The sequence below is a fragment of the Podarcis melisellensis genome (assembly GCF_964234715.1).
Source record: "Podarcis melisellensis genome assembly, chromosome: 2".
NCBI lineage: Eukaryota > Metazoa > Chordata > Lepidosauria > Squamata > Lacertidae > Podarcis > Podarcis melisellensis.
The window spans coordinates 30,942,216-30,960,594 of NC_138529.1; the positions used below are offsets into that span (position 1 = coordinate 30,942,216).

The window sequence follows — 18,379 nt, forward strand, 5'->3', positions numbered from 1 at the left end:
GCAGTTCTAAGCTCTCCCCCACAAACTGAAGGCCAGAAATATACCATATTTTTTGCTCTAAAAGACTCACTTTTCCCCTCCTAAAAAGTAAGGGGAAATGTGTGTGCGTCTTATGGAGCGAATGCAGGCTGTGCAGCTATCCCAGAAGCCAGAACAGCAAGAGGAATTGCTGCTTTCACTGTGCAGCGATCCCTCTTGCTGTTCTGGCTTCTGAGATTCAGAATATTTTTTTCTTGTTTTCCTCCTCCAAAAACTAGGTGCGTCTTGTGGTCTGGTGCATCTTATAGAGCAAAAAATACGGTACTTCAAAAATTGGAAGTTCTAATTCTTGTGACTGACCTTAGAACACTAACCGACCTGGTTAGTGTTCTAACTGCTTGTCCTTTCACTTAATATATGGAGCATTGATATAAAAACAGGTCAAATGAACAAATTAAGCCAATGACCCCAAGCTCTGCTTCCGTCCTATCTCACAAGGCACACTAATCTATCTTAAGTAGCAAAAGGAAGAGTTGTGTCATTTACTGAGACACAATATGGAAACCTACATGAGGAATACCATCAAAGTCAAAGAAGTCAAAGTTCACATGCACACCATACATCTAAAACACATTTAAAGCCCATGGTTTCCCTTAAATGATCCTGGAAACTGTAGTTTACTCTCACAGAGCTACAATTTCCAGCATCCTTAACAAACCACAGTTCCCAGTATTCTTTGGGGGCAACTGTATTTTAAATGTGTGGATGTAAACTTTGTTTTAAAATGGGAACATAGAGCTTTGAAACCACTGGGTTCTGACTACTTAATACTACCCAGACCTTTAGGTTTCTGAGTTGTTAACCATTACCACTGAAACATAATCCTCACGCTTCTGGAACCAAGCCTAAAAAAGAATGTACGCTGCTTTTTCTTGAACCAGTTCAGGTGCCAGGGATTTTATGCAGCTCCACAATTTGTGGGAAATGTGCCTGCTCCGTCGTATTTTCTACAGCAATACCAGTAGGATCAGGGTAACACTGGGCTTTACATAAGGGTCTGCATAAATTTGCGGCTGCTGCTGTTTAAAGATGGGGCTACGCGCAACACTTTGCATGTTTAGCGCACAGAACAGTGGGAGTTGCTGACTAGTGGGCAAAAGCTAAGTGTCAAAACCAGGGTAGACTAAGCATAAAGGCAGGGAATGCCGCCTTGATAATCCTAGCTCCATAAGGGCGCCATGTTACTTCTATTCCTGAAGCCAAATTTGAATAGGGTAATCTTTCATAAGCTGCCCTGAGAGCCTTTCAGGGCTATGAAGTGGGATAAACATTCTAAATGAAGATATGCTGCAATACGGGGCTGGGGGAGAAATCACACAAACTGTAGCAGATTCAGGATTAGGATCACCCTCAGGTGGTGGGGGTGGTGTTGAAATTGGGGGTTGAGGGGTTGGAGAAGAGACGGAAAGTTCTGGCTGGGGCTGCAGTGAAGGGAAATAATTGGTTTTAACACTTTTCCTCTGATTAACTTCTCCCCTTCAGAAGCTTTTGCAAAGGGATTTAAATTAAGAAAACCAGATGTGGAAAAGGGTTAACCCCACTTCCGTAGTACAGTACCGCACCAGTCATTAAAAAGAAAAGAAAAGAGAGCAGATCCCAATATTATTCAAATACATATGTACTTTGCGTGAAAAGTCTAGAAACTAGTTTCTGCTATGGAACTAAAATCCTTAGGATTACTGATACACAAACTAGGTTAAATCTAGATTTCTTTGTTTTTGTTTATTTTGAGCAGCTCACCATATGGCAAAGTACTATTAGGACAAAATAACAGCCAGGCTTTACTGTAGGGTGGTTGAACACTGAATGAGTGTGAATTATATGGAGGGGCAGATGGCAATAGCTTCTGCACAACCCAAATTAGGAAAAAGCACACATATTAAACTGCAGGCAAAATTAACTTGGAACGCCAGTAACTCAAGGGCTTTTCTTAAAAAAAATTAAAAATGTTTTGAAGAAATGTTTTTGCTAAATGTTAAAACACCACAGACAAAATTGTTCTTTACTCTCATTAAGTACAGGTCACATAAATTCATATAGCAAGCCTTTTATGTCCAGAAAGCCCACTTAATGGTTTTAGTCAAAATTCTGGCCCCCTTCACTTTGTTCTCATGAAGCTGCAGTGTGGGGCTGTGTCTCTGGTCCCATTCCTAACAGCACACCTCTGCTTGGCTCCCCATTCCTCTTGCCTGCAGCAGGGAGGCCTCTATGTTGAGACTTCCCTGGATACTGGAAGTCTTAACAGTGCTCCAGGACCCAGGAAGCCAACACCTGTCCAGATCTTTCTGCATAGGCTTACTTGCTTCAGATCTCCCCGTGCATGGCAGAGGGAGCCATGTATTAGGGTGGGGCCAGAGATAAAGCCCCCAAGCCCTTCTCTACCCAGGTTGCTTCCTTGTGAGACTAATACAGTAAGAGAGCTTCTCTAGATTTTAAGTTATTTGCTGGACAACTCTAATCCTATAGCTAGGATGAGAGAATTATGTAGCCAATGACAGGCCAGCACTTTTTCTTTATGATGAATGAATAGAGGCACTAGCATCCCATCAGTGCTGACTACTGTAAGTCTTGTGGAGGGAACACCAAGTAAGTGAAAGTAAGTAGGTCGGTGCCTGACAGTAGCGCTTCTCAAATTGGGCCATGAAAAGGCAATCCAAAAAGCACCCAAAGTAAATTGCTTCTACACTTGTAAAAAGAAAACTTGTATTTAAGCACTTGCCTAGTAGCCACTAGCCAGGGGTGCAGAACTTATGGTCTTCCAGATGCAGTTGAACTATAACTCCCATCATCTTGGGCCACTGACCACGCCTGATATAGCTGTTGAGAGTTGTAGTTCAGCAACATCTGGGGAGCCTCAGGTTTCCCACTCCTGCCATGGGCAATCAGGAATTGCATGCAGGTGAGGGAGCAAGCTAGTTCAGGAGAGGTGGGGTGCTGACCTTTCTTCTTGGCAGAAAGCGGGCTGGGGGAAGAAAAGTCCCTGACTGCACCCTGACCTTTTATGGTTGTGTTTAGTATGTGGAACTCCCTGCCTCAAAAGCTTTGATTATAATTCTTTACACTGGTATTCTGCTTCCACTTGACAACTTTGCTTTCAACAAGCTCTCAATCCTGTTCCTAGATCAGCGTTAAGTACTTATTTACTGCCTGATATTTAAAATGGTTTCCCCCACATCCTTCTTTCAATACTGTTCAGTAGTTACTGCTTTGCATTTTATTATTTTAATGATGTAGAATATTGTTGGTTCTAATTCTGAGTCCTTGCTGTATTCTGTTGGCTGTTCTGAGTGCTGCTGCAAGGAGGGAAAACAGGAACAAAACTAATGCAGCAGGCTGTTGCAAGAGGGACAGAGAAGTTCTTATTCAGTAACTCTTAAAAGTGCTGTAAAAGTGAGGTGTGCCTCCAGTTGGAGAGAAAATGAGGTTTGGAAAATACTGAAACAAGAAGCACATCCAGCTTCTACTGCCAGGTATATTGCTAGGTGAAGGACAAGCCCTTGTCTGTCTCACTTTTGGAACGACCAAATACAGCCTATCTGCAGCGCAACTGAAGACGGCAGTGTAAGTGATACATAACCATCCAAGGTATGAAGGTTTCACTGTTTGTTTTGCTTAGCCACTCCAGGATATAGTATTCTGCTGGGTAGTAGTATAGTGCAGCAATCTTTTAGATGAGTCAGGTCTCCCAAAGATTGACCTGCTACTTTTGGAATAATCCCACTGGAGGCTTAACAGCCATGTGACTTCTATTACAATCATGCTTATTCTACATGACTATGTAATGTCTGGTTTTATTTCTGAGCTTCTACATTTCATGGTACAGTAAAGAGACTGCGACTGCCACTGGTGGTAGGAATCACTCCATTTTGTCAGGTTTTGATATTGACTAGTTTCCTAAGTTTACATCTCAGCCCTTACTTATTGACTCTTTTTGCTATATGAATGTTTCAGCATCCAATGCTGAAAAATGCATGGTACAGTGAGATAGACCCAGATCTTCCTTTCCATTTTTGCCTGCAGCAGTGGTTCCCAACTGGTGGTCCATAGAACCCACGGGTCCACATAACCCACCTAGGGGGTCTGTGGCACCGTCCACATAACAAAAACTACCATACAGGTATTAAAATTTTCAAAAGTAGGGGTCCGCAGTACTTAGCTAATTGGGAACCACTGACTTATAGTGTATCTCACCCTTTGGGGATAAATCCACCCTGCTTTTTCCACTTCCAACTTTCCATTTCCTCCCAATAGAACTCCCAGAAGATTTTCACATCACCTCCCTCAAATTTCAGCAGCCACACCCCAGGTCAATTTCACACTCATCCCAGCAGAATGAACACTGCTGTCTTCACAACTATCTCATCTAGAAACCAATACTGTTCCCAGAGCACACAAGAGGAGGAGAAAAGGGAAAGCCTTGCTAAACTATAAAAGCTGGCAAAACAAAAATCAACTCCACAAGAAAGCTCAGAAGTTAAAGCAGATGTCTGGCCTTAAAACCCAGGTGGGGAACCTATAACCCTACAGATGTTGATGGTATCCAATTTCCATCAGGTCCAGACCGCATGGCTGATAAGACTGAGAAGATGGGAGTTGTAGTCCAGCAACATCTGGAGGTTCCCCACCCCGGCCTTAAAATTTCTGGCAGTTGGCTTTGAATAAATATGTTGTTCTATAAGCAGAGAACCCATTAGATGTGCAAATAAAGGCAAAATAGATAGAAGTCCTTATGAATTTATTTACACAATTATTAAAGTACACAAATACAGTGGTAATACAAATGAGGTGTTCCGAGATAACTTGATACCAGTACACAGGTTTAGAGAGACATTCTAACTATATTTTCAGTAGGTGATGGTGGGATTTAACTATAATGGAAGGGCGCAGATTGCCCACAACCAAGTACAAGTCTAGAAATTTGCATCAGTCAACTTTTTAAGTATAGTACAGCAATTGAAGGTTCCAGATATATATAGAGAAGAAGAGGCTGCCTTTATAAGTCTCTAACATTACATCATTTGACCACAAGTATTTACAAAGAAAGCACACAGAAGTGTAGAACTGTACAAAATGGAAGTGCACATGCCTAAAGAACCAACATCCACAGTAACCAAGTGATACAGTTATGCAAAATTCTCCATGGACCAACATTTAAAAACATTCCCATTGCACTTCCCCAATTGTGGGTTGCATCAAATCAAGACTTTTAAAATACAAATAAGCACTTGGTTAATGTTCTAACATAGCTAAAGGAAAGCGACAAGATTGTTCATATCCACAAAACTAAAAAGGAACTGGCAAAGCTTTGAAACAATTAAAAAAATTGCAAATTAAGAGCAAAAGAAAACCATGGAGTTCTATTAGCCACCAAGTTTCCAAGGAAGCATGAATCTCACATTTGTTGATTAAAAAGTAGTAACACAACATATCTATGTATTGCATCTTCATTCCCAAGGTGGGACTGATGGTACTTTGAGTGGTATTTGGTATGATTCACATGCCTTCTACTTTCCCAGATTACAGTGGGATAAATATATTGCTCATGAAAACAAAGGTTCTTCCATATTTATAGCTGGCACACTCATTTGCTAAGGTAAGTGTTTTGGCCATTGCTTATGTATATCATCAGCTGAAGGCCAGTTGTTCCAGACTTGCACACTTTAATATGAAAGAATTCAACAAGCTTGAATGTTCTCTTGGCATCTCGCAGCAGGAACATTTTGTTTATAGCTCGGAGCCTTGGCATAATGCAGCAAGCTCTAAGCACTTGTCGTTCTCTGCATATTCAAGAGAAGCACACCTACTACAACGCTGCTCACACCGCAGTGACAGCATTCAGATTTTATTGGCATCTGTACCAAAAAACAAGCAGAAATCATGAATCCTGTCACTCACATGGAACCCTGCTCTATGAATACATTTTACATTCACTTAATAAAACCTTCCTGAACAGGTTATTTTAGAGCTTTGACTTTTGTTCTTCAGAGTCTATGAAGTGATCTCATCACCTCTACTGGGTTTGGCTCCTTCTCTTTAAAATTATCTTCTGCTCTTTCTTGGACAGTACTAGAGACGAATAAACATTGGAATAAAAATATGTTTATGCTGCATGGTGACTGAACTTTAAAAAAAACAAAAACAACCCTGGAAGGACAAGGCAGCCAAAAGCAAAGATAATAAAAATGTATTAAAAAAAATTATTGAGAATACTCCTCTGTAAAATGGGACCATACAAAAGTAAACAGTGTAAAATAAAAGCAGACTGTTCAAATTCATTTACACATTCCCTGCCTGACTTAAGTTTACAAGAAGTTTCAAGTCTTGTTTTTATTTTGTTTTAAACTTCAGGATTGTTCACATTTCTACACAGGTTCCAAATCAGACAAAAACGAGATTGATTTCTTTTTTTTTTTTTTACAGAGAGTTAAGCCAAGAATCTTAGCAAAATGAATACAAAACTTTCTTAAACCAAGTAAAAGATTTATAGTTACAGTAGAACAATAAAAAGGGGGGAAAGGCTGCCGCCTGTGGAGGGAGAACTGAAATGGCTATTAAATAACAGGCGGTTAATGCTGTAAACCGTCTCTTCCTTTTCCAGCTGTGTTGCTAGAGTTCACATAAGGTTATCAGGTTTCTGGCCAAAGCCTCTTGTAGTGGCAACTGCTGGATTCTGTCCATGTTCCTGCGAGTATCTTTAAGTAGCAAGGAGAGATCCAGTTGTATTATTTCTTCTGCTCTAGTTTGGGGTAGTTTTGCTAGTAAAAGCCACTGGTAACAGGAGATCAGCCATGCATTATCTGCCCCTCAATGGCAACATTTCACCGATGCACAGCAGACTGGAGAATACTGGTCGTCGCCAGAGCAGGAATCTATTGAAGCCAAGGAACAGGGTGTCAATATCAGCCCACACCTACTGAAACGGCATAAAAACTGATCCATTAAAGTCTTCTTGGCCACTCCTCATAAATACAACTGGGCAGATGCATTCACTTCAGAAGGATGAAATGAGTGTGCACAAATCTACGTCCTGACAGAATCGCCGTTACACCCAGCAGGTGGCACCCATGAAGTGAATGGCATTTTCCTTTTGCGTAAAGGCTAAGGCAACAAAGGCACCTCATGAACAAGGAGAAATAGTATGAAGAACGAGGAAAGAAGCACATGCTGGCAAAAAAGACCGGATGACTTGGGTAAGCTCTTGAATCAGTAATGAAACCCAAATCAAGAGATAGGGTGATAAATGCAAGTGTTATATAAAAGAAATCCATCTTTTTAGCAGCAACACTGTATTGAATATGTTCTACAAGATCCTTTCCATAGCATATGCCAGTATTAAGCAAGGCCCCTGTGAACTCTGCAATCAGAAATTTGTGCCCAACCTGGCAGTGTAGATTGTCAATCGCAACCAGAATGCTGAAAGTGATAAGGATTAAGTGAATTCTAGGATCTAGAAGTCATTGTCAGTCTTAGTTTGTGGAGGCTTCAGCACACTGCATACCTGAACGAAGGAACAATTTCTAAAGAATTGCCCCAACACTTTGATCAGCCATTGAGGTACCTACAAATTCTCTGAAAGTCCTCTGGCTTTTTGGTTCAAAATGAAAACAGAAGTTTCCTTTCACAAGAATGGGAATGAAATTTGCCTCAGTCTCTTCCCTTCAAATATACGTGTGTTGGATGGGAAACCACTGTTCGCCTTTTTTTAAAAACAAACTATTAAGCACACTGCAAGTTATGGGGACAGTGCAAAAGGAAGTCCCTTCCTTTACAACCACAAAATAAAATTTCAATGGCAAAGGAATAAAAACTCTGCCAACCTAAGTGGATTTGGAAAACAGCTTGCACAAATCTGATGGTAAGAACAGTTTCAAAGGATCCATCCATACTTCATTCAAGCCTTGTGGAAGCAATCCTAAATTCAATATTACAGCAGCCAAAATTAAGCTACTCAGCTCTGTGTAATGTTTGGACTGACAACAAATAGCCTGTTTACATAGTTTTGACCCTTGGAAGAATTGGGACTATTCTTTTGATGCACAGTTCATAGGGACCTGTTATTAAGTCAAACTGCAGCAGCGGTGATGTTTTGACATGCAACAAGAGGTTAATCATTACCGACAAAGACCTTGATAGTGGACTGGATTCTACAGTTCTTCACTCAGAGGAAATTTTTACCCACTTTAGTTGCTAAAATGTTGATCTTTGCTGCCCAACCCATTTCAGTTCCCTGCCGCCACCGCCGCCACCACCACCACCACGTGAAGTGGGGTAAGCTAGCTGAAAAATTCCCACAGAGTACAAAGTACAGGCACTCTACATCTCTGCTGTGGTCCTGCCTTTGTTTTAACACACTCTCAAGACAAGCAGAAGCATCCCGTTAGGAGGACCCAGTGTGAACTCTTCATTCAAGGTGGTTCAGAAGAGAATCCTCTCGCTCAGTCGAAATTATGAACAGCTGGATTATCCAGATGATCTGACCCATGTGGATAATCAGTTTGCTAATGTAATTAACAAAGTAAAGGGCTATGGAATCAAACGAACACAAAAGCAGCAGGGAGAAGAGAAATAAGGTAGTGAGAGATTAGTATAATGTGGAGTTATAACAATGGCGAGGAGAGGGAGAGAGCCCAATAATAGGATCTAAGCAACAAGAATTCAGTCTGACCGAAAAGCAAAAGGAACAGCCTCTACAGGTTGGCAACAAGCTACAGATTGTCTACACGCACGCACGCACACACACGCACACACTTCATTTTGCTCTGCTGAAGCTCCTATCGTCAAGACAAAAAGATCAATCAATGGATAAGCTTTAGAACTGCTGCTCTCACAGGCATCCATTCATTTTCTATCCATGCAATCATTTAGAAGTCTCCTGTAAAGAGTCTAGAGGCACAGTTTCATCTTCACTGTCAGTTTGAAAATGTTTTTTTAATCTTTGGCTGCTTGTGGGAAAGGGACGAGAGTAAAAGGATGCATTAATGCTCTGTTCTAATCATACTTAAATTAGGCAATTAAAAGACAATATTAGCCTAACTTTTCACAGTACTGGATACTGGTGTGTGATTGAGTTTTATTGCTCTATCCAGTTTTAAGTTATTTTAAGGTTTATAGCTGTGAAAATGTTTGACCCGATTTCTGCTAAGATACAAGGAGTCTGTGAGTCATAAGAAACCTTTCATTTATATCCTCCTCAGGAAAATGGACTTGCTGAAAGTGTTGGAAGGCATGTTATTTAAAGTTCTAGTTCTGCAACAACACTTCTTGCAGGCTCTCAACTATTTAAAAAAGACTCACATGTTTTGTTGCAATAGGGTACTGTAATTGCTCAGGAATGCAGGTCTTATATAAGACACAACACTCAATTCTAACTTTTACTAGCAAACATGTAATAATCTTGTGATTAGCAGAACTAAGGCCCCCTTCAGATGTGGCATTTCTCCTATACTTGGTACAATTCCAAATTGGTTAAGATTCAATGGCCTGGTTCGTAAATCACGGCAAGCCAAAGACAGTGAGCTTATGGAGATTATGCAAATTTGAGGATTCCCAGAGAGCAGCTAGCAGCTGCTCATCTCCTCCCAAATCTTGTGTACTCCTACATCAGATTTTTTAAATTATTGTCTGTTTGGTTGTATGTCACTTTGGGCTGCCCTGGACAAGATAAAGTGACTAACAAATTAAATAAATTAATAAAATGCTAAGCCAAACTTTGGCTGAGCATGTCACCCAAGCTCAGGCTGGTGGACAGGTTGTATGGGTTTTTCTTGGCCAAAGTTCATGGTTATAGTAAAGAGAGGGCTTAAACACAAGTCCAGGTTTAGATGATGCACTAAGCTAAAACTTAGCTTAGAAGCAGAAGCCTGCATATTTGAGTAGTCCTGGTAAGTCACTGCTTGGTTTACAGACATATACACCAGGCTAGTGAATTAGCAGAAAAACAGAAGGCTAAACAAGGCATGTACTCTGTCCTTTACTGGGAGATGATTTCCAAGCGAGAGAAAAATGCCACATGAAGGACCTTAGGTATTCCAGTACCACACTGTAGGTTACCCTGCAAATATACCATCTGGTCTATCGACAGTTATGGAGCAATTCTAGGGAAGTACTACAATTTTTCAAGGGGGGGGGAGAAATAGTTTTAATTAATTTGAAGCACACCTACTACTAAGGTTATCTGCAAGGTAGAAGGAAATAAAGTGCTGAAAGACATGAAAAGCCACCCAATTTGATGTCCCCGCAGGAGTGAATCCAAACCCACCCGCCAAGCTGGTGTCTCGTGAGAATGGACTCACCCAGTGCTGCTTTCCAACGAGAAGGAGACGAGCAGCTACTTGCCATGGTGTTCGAAAGGAATGCTATTCTGAGGTGGGGGGAAAAGACAGCCATTTGTAACAATTCCACTGCCCAATATATAATTCCCAACTATGATTCTAACTGGAGCTGCTCTGAATCTGGAATGGTTCTTGATTCAGAGGCCTCGCAGACATTGATTCTTCAGCGATTTGAAAGCCCCTACAAAGCTGACAACTTCCTGACTTTAAGGTATGTGTTTTCAACAATTAGTGGTTTAAAGAAAGGCTGCTTCAGCAGCAGGTGGCAACCAACAGTTTTTGGAGGTGCTTTTTGTTCCAGTAACTCTCAGCTCAAAAGCATCACCATCATGTTAACTGTTTATCGCCAGCACTGGCCACTGATTCAAAAAACATTTTCCTGTGTCACAGCGACTACTCTGCACAGTATTTCAAAACTCTTTGCAATGGAAGAGAACCCTCATCTCATTAGCACTAAAGTGTGTACCAGCTCAATCTGAAGCCTTCTGGCTGTGATCCACAAACAAGCATATGGGCAGAACTTTGAGAGTTAAAGCAGCCAGCCTTTTACACTCTCTCCATGACAGCACACAACTTAGATCTTGCAGGCTTACTAACCTTACAGACTCACCACATCTGTGTGTGTAACACTGGCAATTCAAAAGAATCTCATATTCTCAGGGAAACAGGTTTGATGTACAACACATTTCTAAAGCTAATAAATGCCAAGTTTTTCATTCAATCTGGTCAACTAGAGTTAGTAGGGATCACAGCTTCCTGATTCAAGTCTATTCCCCCCAGTGGTTCTCAATGCCCACTTTCGTTTACACATGGAGCAATTAACACATGTTCACGCTTATACACACACCAACACTTAACAGCTGGAGGTGGAGCTTATCTATGTAAAAAAGAAAGGAGGGGGAGAGAAAGGCCCTCTTACTTTGGGGGCAATCACTGCAACATCAGAAGAAACATTCAGTTTAAGCCTTAAATGCCCTCTACCCATCTCCAAGTACATAAAGCTAAATTCAGCAAAACTGCAGCAAAGGTTTTTGTTGCAGTCTAAGCCATCTAGAAGTGAGAGGGTCAACTGTTTATTCATAGAAGGCACATCAGCACTTCCCATCCTTCAGAAGATGGCCAAGCTTGAAAGCCATCACATTCTTCCAAAATGAGTTTGTAAAAGGCACAATGCCATTCAGGTAGCAAAAAGGAAATCTGTGTACATGATAATCAAGAACGTGACCAATTTTGGTTTCTAACCAGTGCAAGTCCCTGCATCTTTCCCATGGTAATGGAAAAGGACAACCAGAATTCCCCAAAGAACAGAACCTCTGAACATGTTTGGGAAAACTTGTGTTTGAAACGATGAGAGAAAGATTAGAACATACCTGATGAATCAAATGTTACATCATTTAATTAAAGGCCTGCTTTTACAGAAGAATGTGAAGTAAAAGGAATGGCTAAGGGAAGACATCCAAACACCACTACCTATATAGCAGCACTACATGTACATAAATGAGCAAATAAAGTTCATTGATTAAGAAAAAGCAATATTGAGGATATGGATCAATTCACAGAACTGTCAGCTGAAATTCCCTTAGGAGCAAGGGGCCATTAGGCCACGTGCGCTACCACCACATGTGCTATGATATGCTATGGCATGCAGATTTACAGTTGAAACTGTTCCGTCTATGGTGGTGTACATACAGTTGCATGCACAAATATAGAATCATATCATGAGTATGATGGGGACTGTCCCTGCAGCTTCACTACACACAAAACTGCTGGCTAGCAATTCATTAAAACAGACTTTAGGCCAAGAGTGAGAATCTAATTTCATGCAGGAGGAGAGAAAAGATAGACTGGTGGTTGGGAAGCCAAAAGAGATGAAGCAATGGAGAGGGTAGAGAAGCCCTTGGTAAGCAATTCGTTCAGACCACTAGCCAAAGAGGGGAAATTGTCGAGAAGGGGCAAGGAGAAGAGAAGCTGAAATGGAGAGCCATGGAGGAGAGGAAGCCATCTAAAGCTATCAGTTCAAACCTTTGGCAACAGTGATCTGTCCTTCTCCAGCCAGCCTGCTAATGTGAGAGAAAAGTGGGTGGCCTGTTCACTTTTGGCTTTGGCCTTGTCCACTGCCATCATGTTGCCCACCTCCAGATTAATCAGAAGGGAATGTGGCCAGTTATTCAAAAACAACAAAAGGGAATAGGCCCACCCCCTGCACATTAGATAATAGACCTAGGAATCCAAGTATGTCTCAAGACTATTCTCGAGTGATCCAGAGGGAGCAGTCCTCTTTTTGTATTTTCTCAAAAGGCAGAGCCTCTGTAGTCCATTTTTTGTTGAAGTGATAAACTTGTGTGTGGATTGTACCTCTTCAGATCACGAATGGGGGCTGACATTAACAAAATACTCCTTCATACAAGAGATTCACTTCATTTGTAGAAGTAGGTCAGGGAAAAGGCTAGGACCCTTCCACCAAACATCTAGTTTTCCATGTGGAAAGATTTGAGAGGTATGTGTACTGAGGAACATTTGGTCATCAGTGCCCCCAACAGTAGTCTGGAGGTATGCATATGATTGAGGTAGGGTTTTCTTGCCAACCAGAATGCCAACCATTTTCAGATTTAGACATACCTTGTGTATTTTTTGTTCCAAGAAACCCTGCTCCATTTCCAATATTCTCCTCCCAACCACTATGATTTTGAAGGTGGTAAAACTGATTGCACTTCTGCACTGCAGCCTGGCTTTCCTTCTATTCATCCTCTAGGGAAGGCTTTTGCCCACCCTAATTTATGAGTCTCTAACTTTAGCAACCCAGCATGAACCACAACATTAGTCTTTCCATTTGATCTCTTATATGGCCACTAAGTATGGAATTGTCTCACTTGGCCCACAACCACCTACCATACCAACTGGAAGGAATTTTTGGCAGAGGCCAAAGCATGAATCTGGTCAATGTAAAGGACCTAGAAGTTTAGCAGTTTTATTTAATACTGTACAGTAGAATTCAAACAATTTGAGAAGAAAATTGTCCCTCTTAAATCACTTCTCTGATCTTTATTAACTCTTCTTTCTTCACCATCTTCTGCCTTTTGTCTCATTTGCTCTTCCTTCTGCCTTTCTTTCTCTGCAGCAACTTCAAATTCTCAGCTCCCCGCAGGCTCCACACACAACCCATCCCCTGGTGTACCTGCTAGAGTGGTCACCAAGGAAATAGTTAAAGATCTCATTACTGGGATTTAATGCTGACAGATGAAATATTACTGGGTGCCAGATAAGAATTCACATAATTTAATCATGTTTGAGATGCTTTGGAGCTGTGGAAGAGGCTATCGTGCTTGGATTGTAACTATTAAAAATTACACTATATATATATATATATATATATATATATATATATATATATATATATATATATATATATATCTGACTGCTCTCATGGCAACATAAGCATAGTAAGTAGGTTGTATTATATCTACTGCAAGAATTGTGATTTGTTAGGAAAGCAGGGTCTTCATGACCAAGGGAAACTCTCTAAAAGTGGTAGCAAAGAGAGTTAGCCAAAGAAATTAGTACTAAAGTGGAAATCTTCAAAGGAAAGAAGACAGCAAGACCTTTAATCTTTCAGTGTGTCAGCACACAGAGATTTGCAGAAAGGGGCGACACACATTTTTATACTGTAGTTCTGTTAAGGGACTAGCCAACCTGTGTTTTGTTGCTGCTAAACCTCTACACCACAATGCTGAACTCCCCACCCCTACAGGCTACCATGCACAGCACTATAGTATAGCATGGGGAAAGCAGTTCAAGCCAGTAACCAGGAAGGATGCATAGGCAGATAACTGATGTAGAATTACTGGTGGAGAGCCAGAAGCATAGCCAGTTTTCTGCTGATAGAAACACACCAGTGTTACAGTGGCAAAGGAAGTGTGGGCTGGTACCATTTGCTACTTAGCAGGGGCTACTCTCACTCACCCCAGGAAAGTGGCAAATTTCAAAAGCGCAGCCAATTTCATTGAAGAAAGAACTGCACTACACTCCGTACATTTTCATTTCCAAACGCAAAAGCCTCAAGTTTGGCTAGAAGGATATTTTTGAAACAGTATTTAAAAGCTATTGTGATAGACCAATCTCTTTTTGTTCAGGAAGTGCTGGATTCCATTCTCTTAATCTTTACTCTCTCTTGCAAGAGTCTGAATAGAAAATGTAGGTCGCATACATTTGTGACTTAGCAAAGAGGGTCATTTGTAATTGCATCAAGTACGCAGTGTAACGCTCCACTGCATTTTGTGAAGCACCTTGCTCAGTTTTTGAAAAAAACAGTTGCACATTACAGATTATTCAAACAATTTCTTATGAAATACATGCCCTTTGCTAGGAAGAATGAGGTACATGCGAGAGGGCTCATATACCAAGATACTTCATTTTGTAGCAGACAGGGATCATATACCAAGGAACATCAGTGCCATCAGACTAATCATCCTCCGAAGTTTTTATACTCAGTGGAAGCTAACATGATCTACTACAGAAATTGGCAGTGGATCCTTTTTGGTTTGAATTCCACTGTTTAACCCACAACTACTTCTTACATATATGGAGAAGTAGCACCCCGTTGTCCAGTTAAGTACAAGGAAGGGCAAAGGCAGCAAAGCAGCTGGAGAGGGCTGCAGCTAGTAGAAGGGAATTTACCTTAATCAGTTTGGAATTTATCTACTTGGATTTTCACTTTTGGGATTCTCAACCTTTAATGAGCCAGGTTTCCAAGGTACAGTATTTATATTTACAAGATGAACCAACTGAAGTTTTAGTCTCGTTTGGCTCATAACCTGTCAGGTGTTTTTGAAACGAGGTCCTGAGAACAGAATGAGCAGTCGTTTCATCCTGAAATACTGCGAATATGCTTAAAGTATGTTTCTGAACCAGTTGTTAAGCTTTTAAATAAACTATATTACTTTAAACAAGTAAACAAAAAAGTAAACAAATTGCACTAAATTCATGAGCTGGTAGAACTATTACACACTCATGAATGATTTGAAGGGGATGGAGGGTCGGTCTATTGACACATATTTTGTAATTGGTCCTGGGATCTCTGCTGGAGCGGTACAGAAATATTTCAAACTACTTTTTACCCACTTAACACAGCCAAGGCAAACTTCACAGTTCCACACCCATTTTTTATAAGGTAGTCATTTCAGATGAAAATGACCAATTAAATGTGCAATGCAAACCATCATCACAAACAGAGCTAGGAAAGAGACACACTGATCTAGACAAGACTTATCGGACATTTACTGCCTTCTAAGTTCAATGATCAAAAACAACAAGATTTGCAGATATTAGATGCAATTCATTCTGCTTTTCAATGGCCCTGATGTGAAGGAAAGCAAGCAACTACACCTCAGAGTCTAAAAGTGCTTTATTCCAGGTCATTTAAGTTGTTAAAATACGCACTTTCTTCCTCTTCCTTCGAGGTCTGCTGGAGCTTGGCTTTACAGATGGAAGATAAAAGAGATAGTCTCAAAACTCCAAAAGGTTTATTTTTCCTTCTTCAAAATTATCAAGTCTGCAATACACCCACAGGACACACTCATTTAAATCCTAGAAACATCTTCCCCAGCTCCATCCCAGCATGCAATGTCAGGATCTTAGAGTAGGGATCAAGGAGATCTTATCCACTGTGAATCTGGCCAGTGTATATTGAATGAAGGGGAAAATATGCTTTATACACCTCTTATTCATGTCTTGGAGTAGACATTTGTTGGATATTAACAAGAGGAAAAAAAGATTCAGAGACTTGTTCAAAAAGCTACCATCTGTTTTGCATAAGACTGGAGATTGCATTCAAATCAAGCAAAAGTATGGCGTTAAGAATGTATTTATAATCAGTATGACAAAGAATGCCTACTAGGTACAGACTCTGGGCTTCCAGAAAATCTTGCTTGTGTTGTTTAAGGACTGGATCTTTGATTTTGAAGCCTCAGTATATAGTATAATAAACTTTAATCACTTTATTGCAAACACTAGTGATGGGTGACAAAATTTGTGCTCCTATGGAGTTGAAACTTGAAATTCCATATTATTCTACATTAAAGACTGTCTTCCCAAAAGGTTTTTGCTCTTTGTATCAGATACTATTTAGCATTTGAGGAATTGTAATGGTTCTGAGCTAGAGTCAAACAACATACTTTTAGCAGTAACTACTGGTCATAGACAAAAGTTTATGATGGTTTTGATATAACAACAGCAAAAAACCCAGAAGTTGTATTTACTTTTGTGAAGTAAACAAAGAACAATTCTATGCATCTTTACTCAAAAACCAAGTCCCAATGTGGTCAATGGAACTCACTATAGCCATGATGTAAAACAATCAATCTCTCTTTTTTCTTACTGCAACAGTTAATCCAAACTAACCATAATCAACACATTTCCTCCTTTATACTTTTAACGAAAAAAGTTTTAACCCTCAATTATCTTTCCAACAAACAGGCACCACTGGTTTGAGAGTTTTCTATTTTTAAAGCTACTAAAAGCTCCTGTCTCATCTGCTGCCTTTGTCTAACATTTGTGACTGTTTGAGTTTTGATGCTTGGTGCTCTAGACACCAACTGCAACATCCACATTTATGTCCTGTTCAGCTTTGGAACCTTTTGTTCCTTTAGCATTTCTTCAACTGACACAAAGTCAAAGATCAATTTGCCAATGCCTTCAAATGGCTCTTCTCCTGATCTGGCCTTCCCAAAATGTTAGTGTGTTCTCTGGTTCTCACACATACACCCTTCTCTTAGAATCAAACCTGAACAATATCGCTGTTCAGAAATTCACAACTGGTTTTTTAGCTACTATTTTGGAATGAGAAAGCCTAGAGTCCCCTGCTGTGGCTTTCATGAGACAAAGCTTCATTTTGTAAAGTACTGTAGGACTTGCATGAAATCCAAGCCTTGTTTGGTTGTGTGTCACACATATTGTGAGGGAATCTACAATGGAGTAAGAACCTGGAATGTTTCAAGCTACAAATGTTAGTGAATATCCTCTCTTCATGCACCAGACAAACATTTTCCTTCTGTTTGGAAACAAACAAAAAAATGACCAACAAAATGGAGTCAATTGTCATTCCACTGCACAACCATGCAGGATATGCATTTATCTTCCAAAAATACTCTTTCTTTTATACAACATTAATTTACACTTACAGCCTGTTATGTGAGCTGTGCTGTAATTCAACTGAAATACTCTGAACATATGCCACAGGTTATTAAAATAAACCAGTAATGCATGCTGTATGCAAAACGTTACAATCTGCAATTAGCTATCCCATGGTCAAGAAAGTTGCTTACTGCAGTCAGGTACAGACTCATTCACAACAACTAGTCTAGTTTAGCTCCATACTTTCAACAAGGATGCATGCCCAGGGCTAATTTGGAAATCATTTTTTACTTCTAGCTTTAGTAAATTCTACAAGAAAATCAAAGTAGTATGAATAGTACCATCACCTAACAAAGAAATACAAAGAATGCAAGACAGATCATTCCTCTTTCAATCTCGTATTTCACAGGCATAACAATTTCAGTGCTACAGTAGCTTTAAGCACACTCCTCTTATACCGGATATGATTACAGATGGTCACTTATACCAGACAGAAGCTGGTAGCTATTTTCCATAAATGGCAATTTATTTGAAAATACAGCTCAAGCCATGTCAAAATTGCCAAATGGGTGCAACTTTGCAACTAGACACTACAGAACAAAGGACTGATGACTAAGGCTACAATTTACATTGCCCATGTGTAATATTGGACAAATTGAGTCTGTACTAAGGATAAAAGGAGAGCACTTATTGATCCTTCTTCGGCATGAAATGTAACAAGTAATAGCTTTGATTCATTTGCACAAGGCTTCTGAGATCTGCAGTGGTTAGAAGAAAACATGACATTTAAGTCAGTTGATGATTCACATAGTATAGTAAAAGTCACTGATATTTCCATGGCTGTTAAAAGTCTGTATCCTGCAAATACACAAATATCCAAA

The 18,379-nt window shown here is 40.2% G+C and overlaps 2 protein-coding genes across 7 annotated transcripts in view; one reads left to right on the forward strand and one right to left on the reverse strand.

Moving 5' to 3' along the window:
- The window catches only part of MBTD1 (mbt domain containing 1), a 126,809-nt gene that overhangs the window by 20,936 nt on the left and 87,494 nt on the right, over positions 1–18,379 (forward strand). The window lies entirely within an intron of this gene.
- CSNK1D (casein kinase 1 delta) overlaps positions 4,758–18,379 on the reverse strand; it is a 32,306-nt gene continuing 18,684 nt past the window's right edge. Inside the window, exons 9-10 of one of the 6 annotated variants that reach the window (XM_081899802.1) lie at positions 10,332–10,399; positions 4,758–6,908 (exon numbers count right to left, since the gene is read on the reverse strand). In XM_081899802.1, coding sequence (XP_081755928.1) covers positions 10,367–10,399 — 33 coding nt within the window. In that variant the 3' untranslated portion in view covers positions 4,758–6,908; positions 10,332–10,366. Of the gene's footprint in view, positions 6,909–10,331; positions 10,400–10,659; positions 13,549–15,753; positions 18,357–18,379 lie in introns of those variants that run through there. The other 5 variants (XM_081899801.1, XM_081899799.1, XM_081899800.1 and 2 more) reach the window with 5 other exon arrangements.